This window comes from Mytilus californianus, unplaced genomic scaffold, assembly GCF_021869535.1.
Source record: "Mytilus californianus isolate M0D057914Y unplaced genomic scaffold, xbMytCali1.0.p SCAF_8, whole genome shotgun sequence".
Lineage (NCBI taxonomy): Eukaryota > Metazoa > Mollusca > Bivalvia > Mytilida > Mytilidae > Mytilus > Mytilus californianus.
The window spans coordinates 10,385,461-10,406,089 of NW_026262734.1; the positions used below are offsets into that span (position 1 = coordinate 10,385,461).

The window sequence follows — 20,629 nt, forward strand, 5'->3', positions numbered from 1 at the left end:
TGGTTATACATCAAGGAGACAGCAACCCATTGACACCAATATCCAAAAGACATATGTATACATTCTTTTAAAAAACTACTTTATGTACAGAGGAATAATTTTTGATGAAAATTTCTACATTTTAGTAGGATATAATTATGAGGTGGATATAGGTGAGACAACATCCCCAAGTCACACTAGGTAATAATAATACATACCAAAGAAAAAGCTTTTATTATTGTTCTCAATCTTAATAGTTGAAGGAAGGTATGATTATATGATAGACAATGATTACAGCAAGTAATGTGTTGTAAGTACCAGTGCATGTATATCATTAAATGTTGACATCCCATTAAAATGTAGTATTTATTTAATTTCAGAGGATGAAGCAATTATACAAGGATTGTTTAGGATATGTGCTTTCTTAGTCAATATTAAAGGTATTTCATATTTTATTGATATTTTTTACATTTGCATTATAAGATTGACAAATAATTTGATGTTTGACCCACAAATAAAATTATACTGTTTTATAATAATCAGAATTCATCCTATTTCATGTCCTTGTGTCAATATTGGAAAGGAAATGTTCAAAAGTCATGTAAAACTAGAATTTCTGATTTCTAAACTTTTCAAAATTAATGAAAGAAATACTTTAGTGTCCTCTACATTTTTTTCTATATAATTAAATAGTACATGTTTTGACTAATACACAGCCGTGATAGCAACATTAATGGAAAACTTAGTCATAATAGGATAAACCTTTTTCCAGACATTTTAAACTCAGGAAATATGATTTTCAGTGTTTTGAAATGTGAGGATAAAATGTCTCTGACATGGCTGTTAGTTTATAACTTACCATTTCTGAATTACTTTTCCGTTTAAAAATATTTTTAGCAAAATAAAGATAAATAGATATTGTCAGAGTTATATTTATATTATATACATGTATTGTTGAAAATTTAAATATTTATGTATTTGAATAGATTGTCACAGACATTTACTACATTCCCTTTGTTGGACCCCAGTAAGACAATTTACAACTAAGGCCATGGAAGCTGCTGTCTCATGCTGGGAGTGGTTACTAGCTGCTAGGAGGGACCTTAATATAGAGGTATAAACAATGTATAACCAGAGTGAATACTTAACAACTAGATACAATCCATGAAATTCACGAACCAAACAACTAAGACTGGGAAAAAAATATAATAATTTTACAAGCTGCACTGTGCAGGATTTTTTTGTATGTTTGTAGTTTAAACATCTGTTCTAGATGGGGTAAGGAGGAGGTTTGTGCACATGTAAAACAATTAACCCCACAACATTTTGTGCCTGTACCAAGTCTGGCTTTCTGGACCATATGTTGTTCATTGTTTTTTTTGGTCTTAAACATTGTTTGGGAGATAGATTTCAAAATCAAATAAAATTTGTGCAAAATTTTAAACATTGAAAGAATTAATGTTCAAAACAATTCCTGTTTTCCTACATGGAAAAGCTAATTTAGAATATGATAATGATTGTCTTTGGTCAAAAGGTTATTAGGTATAATTAAATGAGACATACTTGGAAATATTAAATATCCTGATGGAAATGTTGCACAAGTGAGATTCCATTTATTTAACAAAATTACCCTTTTTATGTTCATTATAGTTTTTCTGTGAGATGGCAGCCGCCTGGCAGGTGACCATTGATAAGAAGTTGGGTATATTCAGAGAAGACCGACCAGAGGTGGACCCATTAGCTAAGACAGAGAATGATATTGTTGGTCCTCATCCACCTGTTGTTGGACCTCATCAGTTATGGACTCAGGTTTGTTAATTGCACATTGAAGGACATATTCATACAGAACAGACAAACCAGAAATAGATACAACCAAGAGGAAGGAAAGGAATCATCTCTATGTGGGAGCTAGAAAAAGAGAGGCTACCAAAGGGACATTCAAACTCACAAGTCCAAAACAAACTGAAAACCCCATGGCAAAAAACGAAAAAAGACCAAAAGACAAACAACAGTATACAAAACACAACATAGAAAACTAAAGACTGAGCAACATAAACCCCACTAAAACTGGGGGTGATTGGAAGAGAACAAAGACTAGGAGGGAAAATCATCAAAATTGACATTTTGCAAGTGATAGCCAACTTTGGGGCAGCCACCTATCCACCTACCCCTTATCACTAGCCCACCTACCATGCCCTGTCATCACCTATATTCAAATTATCAGCAAATGAGCTATACCTTGCTGCTATTGCTAGCTTCATTGTATTCAGTGAACATCAGCAGCAAGGTATAGCTCATTTGCTGATAATTTGAATATCTTTACAAATAAAGGAAATTCAAACATTTTCCACAAACAATTCAGCATGGTAAGAGTTAAAATTGAAAGCAAATTCTTCTTGGATTACCAATTATAGTAATTGACTTATTATGCAGACAAAATTTGTATATTGTTTTTATTGACATTTCAGTTTCTGTTTGAGAGGATTGAGATAGCTAAGTATTGTAGTAATGACCAAGTAAGCATCCTGACAGGTCTTCTCAATAAATCATTGTCTATAACTGTTGGCAGAAATCCACCATCGATCTCTAGACATCTGTCAGCTGTTGGTCCTAGGATGAGGTAAGTATATACAAATCTTTGACTTTAACACTGAAATTGGAGTACAGTTATAACCAAAATCTTTATTGAAAGCTCAAAGTTAAAAACATAAATAAATTAGCATTTGTTTGTCCACATTTTACAAAACAATATTATTCAATATTTAGAGGCAAAATATAAATTCTGTTACAACGGCAGACTTTATACAAACTAGTCTAAGATTGATTATTTATTGGTATGGATGGATTTTTCCACAAATATTTTGTTTCTTGTAATTTCATATCAAAATATTACGTTTAAAGCAAAATAAGGTCAAAGTTGATTTATTGATGTCAATAAATCTTGTTTGTCTAGCAATAAAAAAAAGAAGCGGAAGATGCCAAAAGGGAGAACAACGAAAAACTAACAAGAATGTACAAAACATTACATAAAAAACTTAAGACTGAGCAAAACAGACTCAACCAAAAAAACGGGGGTGATCTCAGGTGCTCAGGAAGGGATTACTCTCCAATTGTTTTTAAATTTGTTTTTAAAATTTCTAATTATAGATACATTGTAAAAATGATAAAGTTGCAATTTTCAAATCGGATGCACATTGTTAACACTTGCTAAATTGTGGATATATTTGCAGGATGTTATGTATGGGTTTATCCATTCTACAAGGAGATACACTGCCAAACACAACCAGTAAAACTGTACTTAGAGAAAGGGTTTATGCATCAGCACTGGATTACTTTGCGTAAGTTGTACAATTGTTTTTCTAATCAGTGAAGTATTTGACTTCGTTAGAGAGATGACTGCTAAAACAAGTTAAAGAATACGGGGAAATGTTTGGACATGTTTCAAAATGACTGTTAAACAAAGGTGACAGATGATTTCAGGTGAATGTTAGGGCAGGTTTGACTGTATTTTTACATAGAAGATTAAAACTTCAGCAAATTTTATTTAGACTAGAATGTAACATCTCAAGTAACAGGAAGTGATTCTATAACATCTTATAGCAATGCTGTATATCTAATTTATTGATTTACAGAAGAAGACCATTATTTCCCACTCATAAAGGATCAGATTTGAGAGAAGACATCAACACGTTAATTAAATTCTTCAACTTGATGCATCAGGACAAGAAGTACCTTGCTCACAGCGTAGTACCTTTCTCAGGTAAATGTCACAGAAATACCTAACTCAAAGTTTTGTTCCTTTCTCAGGTAAATGTCACAGAAATACTTTACTCAAAGTGTTGTACCTTTCTCAGGTAAATGTTACAGCAAACTGTTGTTCCTTTCTCAGGTAAATGTTACAGAAATATCTTGCTCATAGTGTTGTACCTTTCTCAGGTAAATGTTACAGCAAACTGTTGTTCCTTTCTCAGGTAAATGTTACAGAAATACCTTGCTCATAGTGTTGTACCTTTCTCAGGTAAATGTCACAGCAAACTGTTGTTCCTTTCTCAGGTAAATGTTACAGAAATACCTTGCTCATAGTGTTGTACCTTTCTCAGGTAAATGTTACAGCAAACTGTTGTTCCTTTCTCAGGTAAATGTTACAGAAATACCTTACACATAGTGTTGTACCTTTCTCAGGTAAATGTTACAGAAATACCTTACTCAAAGATTTGTTCCTTTCTCAGGTAAATGTCACAGCAAACTGTTGTTCCTTTCTCAGGTAAATGTTACAGAAATACCTTACTCATAGTGTTGTAACTTTCTCAGAAATACCTTACTCATAGTGCCATAGAGATGGCACAATGCTGTTTACACAAATGATGTTTTTATCTGCCAAGGATGAAGAAAGGGGGGCGTATATCGTAACCCATTGGCTATAAAATAAGGAGAAGGTGCAATATAAAGACAAGAAAACAGCAACATTTATCTTATTTTATTTGAAAAAGAAAAGGAAATGTCCATAAAAGAAAAGAAAGTTAAATGTTTTTGTGGATAATAATAATAAGAAATCAAGTCGACCATTTAATTTTAAAGTGATTAGATATGTCCTTAATTTCACTAAAAAACTTGAAATTTAATTTTTTGTTAATTTTCCATTACATGGTCAATTTTCATAATTAAATGTTTTTGTCATAATTTGTACTTTGATTTTAATGCATGAGTACATTCTGATTAACAGCTACCGCAGAGCCTGATGCCCAGCATTCTTTAGGTTTATCATGGTCTGCAGGGATAACTCCAGAGAACATTGCTAAGTCTAAATGGATGGTTCCACTTAATGCAAGTATCAGTGGATATTCAAAGCGATCAGCAAGTATGTATATTTCTTACAAACATTTATTGTAGTGACTTTGTCTCACTTAAATATAACACCACATTTTCATGTCCCTGCTGTGTGTTTTGCACTTAAAAATTTGACAAGTTGTTGAATTCTACAACCATGTGTTGAAAAGATACATTTTTTTTAAAAGAACCTTAGCTTAAGAAAAGTATAATTGTCAGTAAGTCTTTGAAATTTATAGCTATCATGAATAATGAAAATGTTTTGGATGGCTATAACTTTTTTTAGCCAGTGTTGTTTTGAATTCAGCAATTTTGTTTGAATCACATATTTCTCAGTTTTAGTAGACTTCACCACTTTTGTTGTTTCATAAAAGGCACATTATTTTCTTATTGACTAGTGTTTATTTTTTATGAAAAAGAGTGTATAAAGTCCATTTGAAAAACTACATGCATCAGTTGATAAGAATTCAATTTTCTAAACCAACAAGACCTAACACAGTAAGTTTAACCTTGTGATAGGTCTAAAATAATCTGCAAACTATGCATGCTTTGCAATTACAAAAGGTAATAGATTATGTGAACATGATATTCCTGTGATTTTCTCAGGCATAAATAGCCTTCATCGTCAAAGCATAAGCAGTGGTCCAAGGCTAAGCTTTGGTAGCAGTCCTCGTCATAGTTTTGGGCTTGCCCCATCAGATGTTTATCATGGCAAGTATAGGCTGCATCCCTTGATGTTTGTTTTAACTTCTTGTATGAAAATATGTAACAATTACAATGAAAATCTTCATAAAATAGAAAACAAGTAAAAGCTCTGGTTTTGTTTGTTTCTTTAGTTTGCTTATTTTGATTTTTAGCTCATCCATGTCATCTGGCACACATGTGCTAACCTATTAACCTATTTTTGAACAAAGTTTTTTTTCAAAAACCATTTAGCAAATTAAAACCAAATGTGGCAATATTCATTTTTATTGTGTTTAGTTTCTAAAGTAATATCTGATGCTCCTACAGACAATATAACCATGTTGTCATACTTAAACATAGAGCTTAAATTAATGCTACTTCAAGATTTTTTTTGTAAACATACTCATAAAAATCACTTATAAAGTTTCATGTTTACTCCCAAAAGAAATAAATTGGACTAATTTATCTTATTTATGTCCATAAAACAAATGAAAAGTTGTATTTAGATTGATTTAATTTGTATAGAGGTTCCATTTTTAAAATCCTTGAAAAAAAGTTTAAAATGTACCTATACACTTCTTTTGTAATTTAGTTAACCGTGTTCCTGGTCATTTTATAGAAATAAAAGATAGAGATAAATTTAATAGTTCAACAGTGAGCATGCCTTTGATATGACCTTTTGTGCTAAGGCGGTGTAAAGCAAACACATTCAAACAACAGCAAGAACTTATTACATATACATTTTCTATGATGCCATCCAAAATTCCTGTGGAGAACACTTAAAATTCACCTAGTTTCAATTTTGGCTCCCACAGTCAAACACTGTTTTACTTGTAACCTTATGGGAAAAACTGTAATTTCTTTTATGAACTGAAATTTTCATTTTCTTTTTGAAGTATCTTTTGTTCCTTGTTTTGCTTAATTAAATATAATTAAACCAGAGTATTTTATTTGTTTGTAATATCACTGTACGAGATTCAGTTAGTTGTGTATCCTATATTGGCTGCATTTTTTTTTACATGTTGTTAAGATAGTTTGAATGATTAGACAGTGTATGTTTGTATGTAACATGTATCTATTTAGTCGTAGGGAACATAGAACACATGAACATAAATTTGTTATAATATACATACTTACACCAAAAGACGTTAAATGTTATTGGATATCCTGCATTTATCATGCTTCACCATAAAATTAAGATCAAACTTCTGAAAGACACCTCCTGAATAATTGAAAACTATCCTTTTGCATTAACTTTTATGTCTCGGTGTAAACTAGATAAACCCCATAGGGCTTATGATCTTAGTTGATGTATCTTTTACTGACCATTTGTAAAACATTCAGTAAACATCAATGCGACAACTTTACCATTAACAGTGTTTATAAATACATTGATTGATTGATTAGTTGGTGTTTAACGCCACTTTCAGCACTATTGTGCTATTTCCTGGTGGTCAGTTTTTATTGGTGGAGGAAGCCGGTGTGCCCTTGAGAGAACCACCGACCTTCGGTAGGAAAACTGACAATCCTAGTCAATTAAGATTGGAGTCGAGTACACCTGCCATGTGCGGGATTCAAACTCACAACCTCAGTGTTGACAGGCTAGTGATACAGTAGTTCGACTACTTAGACCACTCAACCACAGGGTCCTGTTTATAAATACAAGTTTAGAGGTCAATATGCATTCTCATACATAGCTCTTTATGACCTCATGGCCAAGGAATTGTGAGTCATAATTGTGATACAATTCTACATTTATGATCAAAGACTTACATTATAGAAGTATTCAAAGTACACGTTTGAACTAAAAAAAAATCAAACTATTCTAAAATACTAATAAATTTGAAATATATATCATTGGCACTCATACCACATCTTCTTATATCTATGTGTTCAAAGGAGTAAAACCCCTAGTTTAATATCAAGTATTGTGCTATTTAAATAGCCAGTAAAACTAGTTAAGTTTTATAAAAAAGAAAACACACAAAATCATTGGGTTGTGGGCTTTGAATTTGTGGTTTGTAGGTTTTTATTTTATGATTTTAGACTTTGCAGTTTATATATCAATGAAGAAATAAGCTTTTTCTTTTGTATTAAAATCTTTGGTTTTTATTGATAATAAAATCCATGAAAATTCTTATCATATTGGGAAAAAAATAACCAAATAAATAAAAAAAGATATTTTCATAAAATCCATGAAAATTCACTTTAAAAAATTGAATGAGGATGAGGGGATAACAGAAAGATTATCGGTAGCTGTTCTGCATGTGGCTTTTTGTTAGAATGCATGAAAAGGCATTTTTTTTAATAAAATTTTATGCAGTAAATATATAAGTTGATTGATATCATTACAATTAAATATATAAAGGGAAATATTTATAACTTTGCATTTCATTTTATAAATAATAAAAATATAATTGCATATGCCTTGAATAGTTTGTGTATTTATGTAATAAATGATCATGCTTTATGATAATATTTTTGTAGCCATGTATTAGTGCATTTGATTACAAAAGCACTTTTGAAACATGAAATTATTAAATATAGCAAGAGTATGAAAAATGAGCAAATTTGCAATTACACATGACCCCAAAAAAGTATGGTACCCAGGCTATTTAAAAATGGTTCCATTACAAAGGTAAAGCATGGCTTAATTGAGTATGCATAACAAATTTTAATGTTAGGTAATTAAAAAACCGGCTCATTAAAACTTTTTCAAAAGAGATGAAATATAAAAGAAAGTGAAAGCTTGAATAAATTAAACTCTTACTTTGGGATACTGAATGAGGGTCTAAAAGAGGAAGTATATGTCCTGAAATATTGTTGAAGGATTAGATATGACTATGTAATGGACTGAATAAATGAAAGCTAAAAATGGAGTTACAGTAATAACATTTAGTAGATACCTTGCTCAAGCTATTGGCAAAGTCCACAAACATTTTTACATCACTCAAAGATAAGAAATTTTTAACTAGTATGTAGACATTTTTGCAAACATTTTAAAGGATGTGGATCTTCATCCTGTCAGACATTGCTTTAAATTAATAAATGATATATAATTTGTTTGCCTTCATTTACTTTAGAGTTAGGGTTCAGTTTAGGGTTAAGGGTAGGTTTAAGGGTTGGTTTTATGATTAAGTATGGGTAAGGGTTGGTTTTAGGATTAGGGCTTATTCAGTATAACCTTACACCTGAATATTTAAGAAGAGAAAGTTCTGATTATGCAGACATTTAATGAACTTGGAAGAAACAAATTTTATTGTCAAAAGTGATTCATTTTAATGTGTTTCTTTCTGTCCTACAGTCTATATGTCATTTGATCACAAATATCATCATAGATTAGCAGGTATTTGTTATCATATATTTGTTAATTTTTTGTTTTAATCTACATTGTGTTTTTTTTTTGTGATTTATAAATATTTGCTTATATGCATGATTTTGTTCACAAATATTTTGTGTTTTGACTGAAAAAAAATGCTCCGATTTTCCTACTTTGAATTTGTTTATTGCAGATTTTTGTTGTTGGAACTTTCCACGTTATTGTTTAATTTTCATGCATCTTCAATTTATAGAAGGGCGGAGTTGTTCAAGATGTTGATGAACTTTTTGTGGTTCATGATAGAAATATTTCAATAAAAAAATATTGAACAATTGAGGTCATCATTTACATTCATAGTTTTCATTACATAAATCATGTACAATTGTTTCACTTGTAGGTCGACCTGATCTTTACCATACCTTAAATAGGATCGCTGATTGCTCAGTAAACAAACCATATAATCGTATGTTAATTCAAATTATTTGGGAATGTATACCCCTCTAACAATAGAATAGGTCCATTAAATTTTTTGAATGCATTTCCATATTCTGCAATCTGTGTCTCAATTTGGTCAATATTAAATTTTTAATTCATTTCTAAATATCTGTTGGTTGCTTTACATCCAGTGGCAAACATTACATACATATTCATGGTACAGCTCTATGTATGTAAAACAACAATGGTTTACTCATATTTACTATCATTTTATGACACTCTAGATTTATTGTATTTCACTGAAATTTCACTGTTAATTATAAGTTTAATTTGTGTGCATTCATCTATTTATGCAGAGAAGTTGTATTTTAGTGAGTTCTTGTTTTCATGGTTTTGGCAAATTCTACATATACATTATACCTATAGGAAATTTTTGGTTTACCTTGTTCCCTGAAATCTATAAAAAAAAAAAAACAAGTATTCTCAAATAATATTAAATCCTCAGTAATGTATGAATACAGGGGGTTTGAAATGATTCACAGTCCATCCCTCTTTCAGTCCATCTTTCCATCTGGTTATTGGATGATAATTTAACTATTGGTTGATCAAATCTTTTGAAATTTGAACACAACACCATGGACCATAAGATATAGGTCAAAATTCAGTTTTGACATTTACTGCATGATCGTCTGTCCCTTATTTGTCTTTCAAATAAAATTTCCCTAGTGGATAATGAATGTTCCACTTGCCTGTATTTTATAGGGTTCTGGATGAGAGTAAATGTTCCACTCACCTGTATTTTATTGGGTTCTGGATGAGAGTAAATGTTCCACTCGCCTGTATTTTATTGGGTTCTGGATGAGAGTAAATGTTCCACTCGCCTGTATTTTATTGGGTTCTAGATGAGAGTAAATGTTCCACTTGCCTGTAATTTATTGGGTTCTAGATGAGAGTAAATGTTCCACTTGCCTGTATTTTATTGGGTTCTAGATGAGAGTAAATGTTCCACTCGCCTGTATTTTATGGGGTTCTGGATGAGAGTAAATGTTCCACTTACCTGTATTTTATTGGGTTCTAGATGAGAGTAAATGTTCCACTTGCCTGTATTTCATTGGGTTCTAGATGAGAGTAAATGTTCCACTCACCTGTATTTTATTGGGTTCTAGATGAGAGTAAATGTTCCACTTGCCTGTAATTTATTAGGTTCTGGATGAGAGTAAATGTTCCAATCACCTGTAATTTATTGGGTTCTGGATGAGAGTAAATGTTCCACTTGCCTGTAATTTATTAGGTTCTGGATGAGAGTAAATGTTCCAATCACCTGTATTTTATTAGGTTCTAGATGAGAGTAAATGTTCCACTCGCCTGTATTTTATTGGGTTCTGGATGAGAGTAAATGTTCCACTCGCCTGTATTTCATTGGGTTCTGGATGAGAGTAAATGTTCCACTTGCCTGTAATTTATTGGGTTCTGGATGAGAGTAAATGTTCCACTCGCCTGTATTTTATTGGGTTCTGGATGAGAGTAAATGTTCCACTCGCCTGTATTTTTTTGGTTCTAGATGAGAGTAAATGTTCCACTGGCCTGTATTTTATGGGGTTCTGCATGAGAGTAAATTTTCCACTTATATTGTGCTGTAACACCACTGTCCCAGGTTAGGGGAGGGTTGAGCGCTTACAAACATGTTTAACCCAGCCACATTCTTTATGTGTCTATCCTAAGTCAGGAGCCTGTGGTCATTGTAGTTCAGTGGTTGTAGTTGGTTCATGTCTGTCATATTTGTTTTTCGTGAATTGTTGTGTTATAAATTAGGCTGTTTCTTTTCTCAATTGAATTGTTTCATATTTTTCATGTCAGGGTCTTTTATAGCCCACTATACTGTATGGGTTTTTCTCATTGTTGAAGGCTGTACTGTTGCCTATAATTGCTTACATCCACTTTATTTGAACTTTGGTAGATAGTTGTCTCATTGGCAATCATACTACATCTCCTTATTTTTATATATAAGACCTTTCTAGCGCACCATAGATTTTAGCCTTTCCTTGGCTTCTATAGATGAATGTGAGACAAGTATTTTAGTCCTCTAAAACAGTTCTGTGGTCTCTTAGATATGTTTAGATTTTGGTTTTGTGTAAAATTGAAGTTGTTGATATAGAAATAATAAATTGGAAGTTGTTGATATGGAAATAATTGAATTTTTTTACTTTATTTTATGAAATCCTCATTTTGAACTGAATAGTCCATTAATTTCATTATAAATTCAGTGAAATATTATAAAATCAGACTATATCTGCTAATTACTACTAAAATGCATGTAATGTATATATTATATACATTGTAGATATATATATATATATATATATCTGTACTTAGATATTTCCTTGCATTACAATGAATACATGTCAATCAAGTGTATATTTTATAACTGGTCATTACAATTTAGTTACTACATGTACGACATGTATTTGAAAATAAATGCTATTGTTGTGATGCTAATCCATTATTTTGTCACAATTTTCCATCAAAATTGATATAATTTTATAGGTTCATTAGAATGAATTTATAATAAAACATGTCAAAGTTACTCAAAATTGTAAAAAAACAGAACTCCCATAGACATTTGAAAGCTTTTGAATTACTACACTGATTATCAAATTTTTTTGAGGGGAGATCAACTACCATTATGAAAGATAACTTGAATAGTAGAATTATTCTCAAGTAAGGAACTAGCATCTTGAAAAGTAAGTTATCAAATAGTTAGTAGTTTGAGATAAATTAAAAAATGGGAGAATGGCAGAATTTGGTTAGGAGATGATGAAAATTTAAGAATTAGTTCAAATGGCCTAAAATGAAAAGTATGTTATCTTTTACATATGCTTATAATGAGACTACCAAGGAGGGTAACCATAGTGATATTCATCCAATTTTATGAAATTGTATGCATGTGATCATATTTTCTGACTGCTTTGTCTTGTAAATGTATAATACTTTTCTAATTGCATATGAATTGAGATGGGTAGTTCATTGAGGTGTCTGTTGAAGTTGAATTTGAATTCATTGTCTTTCATTGCATGGGTGCATCAGGGAATTGAGCATTAGAAAGTTTGTTGAAAATTTCTTTGAACGTTACATTATGATGCTTTGTTCATATTCATCAAAATGATTATAAGAAACTAAAATTATTTTCGAGACAACATTCGGTTCATTAAAGATAATTGTACTACTGTGACCATTGTCAGAACATTTTCATGAACCTTCAATTTCAGAATGACTTTAAGGTATTTTTTACAGAGAGGGATTTATTAAGGAGTATAAGATATATTTATTAGTTATTGATGTGATAGCTTGTACATCAGTATAATTATGATTACAACCAACCTATAACATCTAGCTATAGTACATGAGTACAACTTTTATGCTTACAAGTACATCATTATAACTATCCTATTACAAGTACATCATTATAACTATCCTATTACAAGTACATCAGTATAACTATCCTATTACAAGTACATCATTATAACTATCCTATTACAAGTACATCAGTATAACTATCCTATTACAAGTACATCATTATAACTATCCTATAACAAATACATCCTTATAACTATCCTATAACAAATACATCCTTATTACTATCCTACTACAAGTACATCCTTATAACTATCCTATTACAAGTACATCAGTATAACTATCCTATTACAAGTACATCAGTATAACTATCCTATTACAAGTACATCATTATAACTATCCTATTACAAGTACATCATTATAACTATCATATTACAAGTACATCATTATAACTATCATATTACAAGTACATCATTATAACTATCCTATTACAAGTACATCATTATAACTATCCTATTACAAGTACATCAGTATAACTATCCTATTACAAGTACATCAGTATAACTATCCTATTACAAGTACATCCTTATAACTATCCTATCACAAGTACATCCTTATAACTATCCTACTACATGCACATCATTATAACTATCCTATTACAAGTACATCATTATAACTATCCTATTACAAGTACATCAGTATAACTATCCTATTACAAGTACATCAGTATAACTATCCTATCACAAGTACATCATTATAACTATCCTATTACAAGTACATCAGTATACTTATGATTACAACCAACCTATTACATCTAGCTATAGTACATGAGTACAACTTTTATGCTTACAAGTACATTAGTACAACTATCCTATTACAAGTACATCATTATAACTATCCTATTACAAGTACATCATTATAACTATCCTATTACAAGTACATCATTATAACTATCCTATTACAAGTACATCATTATAACTATCCTATTACAAGTACATCATTATAACTATCCTATTACAAGTACATCATTATAACTATCCTATTACAAGTACATCATTATAACTATCCTATTACAAGTACATCATTATAACTATCCTATTACAAGTACATCATTATAACTATCCTATCACAAGTACATCAGTATAACTATCCTATTACATGTACATCAGTATAACTATCCTATTACATGTACATCATTATAACTATCCTATTACAAGTACATCATTATAACTATCCTATTACAAGTACATCATTATAACTATCCTATCACAAGTACATCATTATAACTATCCTATTACAAGTACATCAGTATACTTATGATTACAACCAACCTATTACATCTAGCTATAGTACATGAGTACAACTTTTATGCTTACAAGTACAATAGTATAACTATCCTATTACAAGTACATCAGTATAACTATCCTATTACAAGTACATCATTATAACTATCCTATTACATGTACATCAGTATACCTATGTTTACAGCTAACCTATTACATGTACCTGACACAAGGTCAGATGCTAGTGAGTAACAGATGCATCAGTATATCGGCACCAAGGATTGATTTTACTCTTATATATTTTATTTTAAAAATTCCAGGCCAAATAATTTTACCCTGTAAATTATTATTTCAAAGTTTATTGAATTCATATACTTATTATTGTAAAACATGTTAGGAACATAGGTTCCCTTTGTATTTGTTATTTTTCTTAAGTTATTTACCTGAAAAAAATATTTGTAATATTTTTTTCTGTCTATGAAGAAATAACATCGAAAATATGGTGCACACTGAATAACCTGTGTAGCAGGTTATTTAAAGGTGTGCACCATATTTATTAGGTTATTTCGAATAGACAGAAAAAATGTTACAGTCATTCCTTATAATTTAATTCTATTTTTAAGGAGTAAATCATGAAAAAAACATTGATGACGTAAAGGTCACATGACAAAATTATGTCTATGAGCTGATAGACTAAAATCTTTCAGCCAATAAGAAGATGTGTTACATCCAAAATTAAATTATATGACTATATTTATGCAGAGTTCAAAGTTAAATCATTTTTCAGTTTTTTAGATACATGTATTCTATTTAAACCTGAGATGGATTCTCTACACATGTCAAATTCTATGAATTTATCACATAAGTCCTATTTGCACCATGAGAGCTCATCTTGCAGCTTTCCCATTCACAAATACAGAAAGAGACATGAAACCTTAAGAAGGAATGTAGATAAGGCCTGGAATTTTGCTTATCACTTATCAGTTTATGGTACATAACAAGATATTGGGTTGTGAATAGTATATGATGGATGACCTAGAAATTCTTTAAGTAGAGAGTGAAATATTGCATGTTGTTTTGCTGGTGTGTGTTAGTTATCAAAGTTCTCTCTTGTTTGTGCTATTGTTAGCTTGATATGCAGTATTGACATTTATCTCTCCTCTATTGAAAACTGTATGTTGAGATCTAGATGTCTTTTGATTTTTGTTTGTTGGTTTGCTTTTTCATTGGCTGGCGCCCTACAACACATTGTTATGCCCAGCCTCCAATAAATAGAAGAAGGCATAAGTTTTCTGGTCTTTAATATTCTGTTTGTCTGTGCAGAATTATGTTAAAGTTTTTGGTTAAGATATGTGACCTGGAAGCTGAGTACTCATCAACTAGAAACTTAGTACACAGGTTCATTATGATATAAACATTTTAAATTATATGCTAGTTTACTATTATGACCCCCATTAAGGTTTGCTGGTCATAGAAATAATGATAGTGTGACACAAGAACATTCTCAGGTTAAAGTTCTTTGGTACGGTAGTTTTCTACATCAACTTTAAACTTAACATATTCTTACATTAATTATTTTTTATAAAGTTATTGTAATTCTATTTTGAATTTTATTTCTTAAAAAAAAATATTTTAATATTTCTTTCTAAGAATGGAGATTTTTTATAAGCATATTACTTTTATAAATTTTCTTGATCAAGATGACAGTGGTGAAAGTGCATGGGAAATGGAGTCGCATGAGTTTTGTTTTGGATTATTATTTGTTTTGAAGGATGCCATTGCTTTGGGAGTTTTTCATGTGAAATGAACATGAACCTTTCTTTTAAAAAAAAGGAAAAATAAGCAATTTTCTTATAGTTTATTTCAAAAGAATTAAGTTGTAGTAAGTAACTGTAATTCATCCTGCTTACTCTCCAAAAAAATAGAGATTGAAACAATTCTGATGTTATCATTTTTTTACTTATTTCTTCAAGTTAACAGTGATGTAAAAAACATATAATTTAATGATAGTCACATTTATATATGTTAACAATGAATACTTTGTATAATAGCAGAATTTCTCTTTTTCACATTGAGTTGTACTAAGCATTCTTGTTTAAGATATTATTGAATAGAAATCATATTCTGATATTCATTGCATATTTATTGAAAAATGAAATTTCTAAATAAAAAAAATTGGCTGTTGTATATTTTTAGGTGGAACCAGGAAGTCACAGAATACCAGTTCAGGCTATGTGAAGGAATACATTAAAAAAAGAAACCTCATTCTGACATGTGTTGCCTCATTGATAGAGTCTATGATCACATGGCATAATCCATTAGACAATCCAGAAAGGAAATTCCCTGATGATGACAAAGTGACATTGTGGTTAAATCAGCCAATCACTGAGAAGACATGGAGAGAGCATGTTAGGCTATCATGGGATATTTCTCCTCTCTTAGCTGTTTATCTACCTCTGAGGTAAGAATTTTACTTTGTTATAATTTTTTTACCAGAAAGACATTAATGATAGTGCAACTATAAAATTTTATCATCTGTAAGTGTAACACACTTGTTTTCAATTTTTAGGCAGTTAAGCTGCCTTATGCGAGCACCCTAGATTTGTGTTCTACCCAATAAATGCTGAAATACGTGCCATTGTTATTATCTAGCTGGCTATTATGTTATTTATAACTATTTGGACATTTTTTTAATACTTTTATTTCTGGAATACAAAAAATATGACCAGAAAAACCTTAAATGATCGTCGACCTACCCAAAACTTTTGAAGTTGCACATAGGAAGTAGTGCTCAATAGAAATCCGTACTTAGTTTATTATCCCCTGTGCTTTTGGCTACGATTTCAAAGAACAATTGTATAAAATATTTCATCGCCGAAAATCGGTAATTACAAGTCGTTTATATTTCCCAAATGGCAAAATGCGCAGGAATATTGTTCATGTACAACAAATCTTTATGATAGAGGAAATATAGTTATTTGTCCCCGGCTTAGTATATTTCTAGGATTTTGATTGGATAACGCACGTCGTTACAAAACCCATAGCCCCTGGGTGTTGCTAACCCATATACCCGGACGTTGCTATCCATTACTCCGGGGGACGTCACACGCGTTTTCCTTAGTTCCACGGTTGTTCCTTGTGAAATATAGAATTCTGTAGATTATTCATGATGTCTGTAATTAAATATGTAATCCACTAACGATGTTATCTTATTTTGTCGATCATTTGCACTCATTTTAGTAAATGCATCACTTGGCTGCCACATTGTCTATGAATGCGACTACTGATCTAGCTATGCAAATGACCCACGTTGACGTCACACCGTCTATGATGTAACTCTCACAACATTGAGCACCAAATTCGACCCACTCCAGTTTCTCTGTGTCCGTATTAAAAACGTCTTGTATTTGATTACCTGTAGGGTTCTACCAAAGGTAGTAGTACCCTACACCCGGTAAAAGATATGTCAAATTCCCAAATTTCAATAAAAGATTTTTAGAAAATGAAATAAACGTTGCTTTCACGTTACACTTTGTGGTCGAATTTCTCTAAAAATCGACAGATTTGGACTAAGACCGGGGATAAATTCGTTATCTACGTTCATATCCGTAGATATTGATATTTAACACCCTTCAGTACCCTGTACTTGGATACTTCAGGGTGTTAAAATATCCATATCTACGGATATGAACGTAGATAACATGTGGGCGGTAATTTTTTTTACGACCGCAAAAATTAAAAAATTTTTGGTCGTATATTGGTATCACGTTGTAGTTGTAGTCAGCGTCGTCCCAAGACAGATGGTTTCCGGATAATAACTTTAGTATAAGTGAATAGAAATCAATAAAATTTTAACACAAGGTTTATAACCACTAAAGGAAGGTTGGGATTAATTTTGGGGGTTATGATCCCAACTTTTTAGGAATTAGGGGCCAAAAAGGGGCCCAAATAAGCATTTTTGTAGTTTCCAGACAATAACTTGTGTTAAAGTGTATGAATATCTCTGAAATTATACCACAAGTTTCCATACTACAAAGGGATGGTAAGGATTGACTTGGGGTGGGGGGGGGGGGGGTTATGGCTGAAAAGTGGAAAAACAAGGGTTTTTCTGGTTTAAGGACAATTGAGACAATTTAAAAGCAGTGTAAGGGAGGTAATCCAAATCAATTAAAAGAACACTGTTTGATTACCTCCCTAACACTGCTTGTAAATTATGTATTAAGCAATGATGATTGTCTTGAGGTGATTAGCTGTCAATTTATTTTTAGCAGTTATTAGTAATTAGTAATTAGTATTAACTTTAGCCATGACTATGTATGTCATTTTATATTTTAAAATTTTTATGATGTATTTAAATGGGTAATTATGGTTGCAAACTCCATTAGAAATTTGAATTGAGATACTGACCATATCTCGTGAGGGAAATTTTTTTTTTGGGGTATAAGGGAAAGGGGGGAAAAAATTGGAGGGGGGACAATTTTTCTCATTTCAGATTTCAGAAATTAAAAGAAAATTTCTTAAAATATTTTTTTTTTGGGGTTAATATTCAACAGCATAGTGTATTGCACAAAAGGAAAAAAATTGAATATAAATTCAAATCATATTACCAATTTGAAGTTATTCTGTGTCAGAAACCTATTATGTGTCAAAAATTTAGTTACAATCCAAATTCAGACCTGTATCAAGCATGAATATTGTGTCCATTTTGGCCCCAACTTTTCACGGTTGGACATCTGCGGTCGTATCCAGCTGCGCTCAGCGAAGCAATTTATTAACTTATCTTGCCAAATAAGGTTGTTGTTATTTTATGAATGAAACGAGGTCATGAAACAGATGCGGAAATCGACGTTGATGGGATGTTTTAAGTAATGTGAACAACTCGTCCCCGAGACAAGTCAGACCGAATCCACTCAAACCGTCCAAGAAGACAACTTTGACCGTTTATCAGATTTACTTAGGGTTTCATAAAATATTAGACTAACATGTCTAGCTGAGCCATTAATCTTTTGTTTGTGCATTGGGGTCTATTTAGGGGTATTTGGAGGGGCCTGAAGAAGGGAGGGGTTTACTATAGAACCCTATGGGATTTTATTTTTTTAAATTTTCAAATGACTATTTCTTGAAAACAGTAAGTGATAGACACATGCAGTCTTCAGTAATGAGAACAGGATAAAAAAAAATCAACCAAAATATAGGGTGAGTTCCTGGGGGTCATCCCAACCCCCTTCAATTTGAAAATGTACTTTTATCTTGTAAACCGTCACGATCCCCACCCCTAAACAATATATATACTTGTATGGGACAATAAAAGAAATAAAATGAAAATAATTTGGGGGAGTCCCCGGTGTCGTCCCACCCCCTCCTGTTTGAGAACTTGGAAATGGTCGAGATCCCCACCCCTAAACCATATATATTCATGTATGGGACAATAAAACAAATCAAATGAAATATAGGGGAGTCCCTGGGGTCACCCCACCCCCTCCTGTTTGTTAACTTGTAAATGGTCGAGATCCCCACCCCTTAACCATATATATTCATGTATGGGACAATATAACAAATCAAATGAAATGTATGGGGAGTCCCTAGGGTCACCCCAACCCCTCATGTTTGAGAACTTGGAAATGGTTGAGATCCCCACCCCTAAACCATATACATTCATGTATGGGACAATAAAACAAATCAAATGAAATATAGGGGGAGTCCCTGGGGACACCCCACCCCCTCCTGTTTGAGAACTTGTAAACAGTCAAGATCCCCACTCCTAAACCATATATATTCATGTATGGGACAATATAACAAATCAAATGAAATATATGGGGAGTTCCTCGGGTCACCCCAGCCACCTCCTGTTTGAGAACTTGGAAATGGGCGCGATCCCCACCCCTAAACCATACATATTCATGTATGGGACAATAAAACAAATCAAATGAAATATAGGGAGTCCATGGGGACACCCCACCCCCTCTTGTTTGAGAACTTATAAACGGTCAAGATCCCCACCCCTAAACCATATATATTCATGTATGGGACAATATAACAAATCAAATGAAATATTTGGGGAGTCCCTGAGGTCACCCATCCCCTCCTGTTTGAGAATTTGGAAATGGTCGAGATCCCCACCCCTAAACCATACGTATTCATGTATGGGACAATATAACAAATCAAATGAAATATAGGGGGAGTCCCCTTGGGTTACACCACCCCTTCCTGTTTGAGAACTTGTAAACGGTCGAGATACCCACACCTAAACCATATTTATTCCTGTTCATCATTTCAAAAAGTTTGAATGACATACATTGTTTATTATAAAATTTTATTGATGCAAAAAATGAGTCTAGGTTAATTGAATTTACTTTAATTATTTATTAAATTATTTCTGGGCCTATAATAATTTTCATTTATGGCTCATTTTAAAGAAAACATATAAATCTTTCAAGCAGTGTAAAGCCCGAGAATGTTTGACCAACTGTTTTATAATCACCTGTCATTTTATTCCAAACTTGGTATGGAGTAACATCATGCACTTGGGGGTGAAGATGGGGGTCATTTACATTGATATATGAGTTGCTTTTGAAAACCTTGATGAAATATTAATTAATTTGCCTTAATAATCAATTTATTTAATGAACATAAATGTACAATATACGAATGTTTAATGTTTGTTCTTTCAAATCTTAAAAAAAAATTGAAGCAACACTGCCACAGTTTTCATAATTACGTTTGCCTTGGTTTTTGGTTAACTGCCTACAGC

The 20,629-nt window shown here is 31.8% G+C and overlaps 1 protein-coding gene and 1 long non-coding RNA gene across 5 annotated transcripts in view; one reads left to right on the plus strand and one right to left on the minus strand.

Moving 5' to 3' along the window:
• LOC127710775 (phosphatidylinositol 4-kinase alpha-like) overlaps nt 1–20,629 on the plus strand; it is an 81,379-nt gene that overhangs the window by 42,497 nt on the left and 18,253 nt on the right. For 2 of the 4 annotated variants that reach the window (XM_052216731.1, XM_052216733.1), the window contains 9 exons: nt 360–419; nt 966–1,093; nt 1,630–1,788; nt 2,448–2,599; nt 3,210–3,317; nt 3,612–3,739; nt 4,703–4,837; nt 9,207–9,272; nt 16,075–16,339. In XM_052216731.1, the coding sequence (XP_052072691.1) occupies nt 360–419; nt 966–1,093; nt 1,630–1,788; nt 2,448–2,599; nt 3,210–3,317; nt 3,612–3,739; nt 4,703–4,837; nt 9,207–9,272; nt 16,075–16,339 (1,201 nt within the window). Of the gene's footprint in view, nt 1–359; nt 420–965; nt 1,094–1,629; nt 1,789–2,447; nt 2,600–3,209; nt 3,318–3,611; nt 3,740–4,702; nt 4,838–9,206; nt 9,273–14,083; nt 14,123–16,074; nt 16,340–20,629 lie in introns of all 4 variants that reach the window. The other 2 variants (XM_052216732.1, XM_052216734.1) reach the window with 2 other exon arrangements.
• On the minus strand, nt 10,189–10,520 carry LOC127710787 (uncharacterized). Its single transcript, XR_007986330.1, has 4 exons — nt 10,478–10,520; nt 10,390–10,433; nt 10,302–10,345; nt 10,189–10,257 (listed from the first exon to the last, which is right to left on the minus strand). It is a non-coding gene; the product is annotated as an uncharacterized LOC127710787 (long non-coding RNA).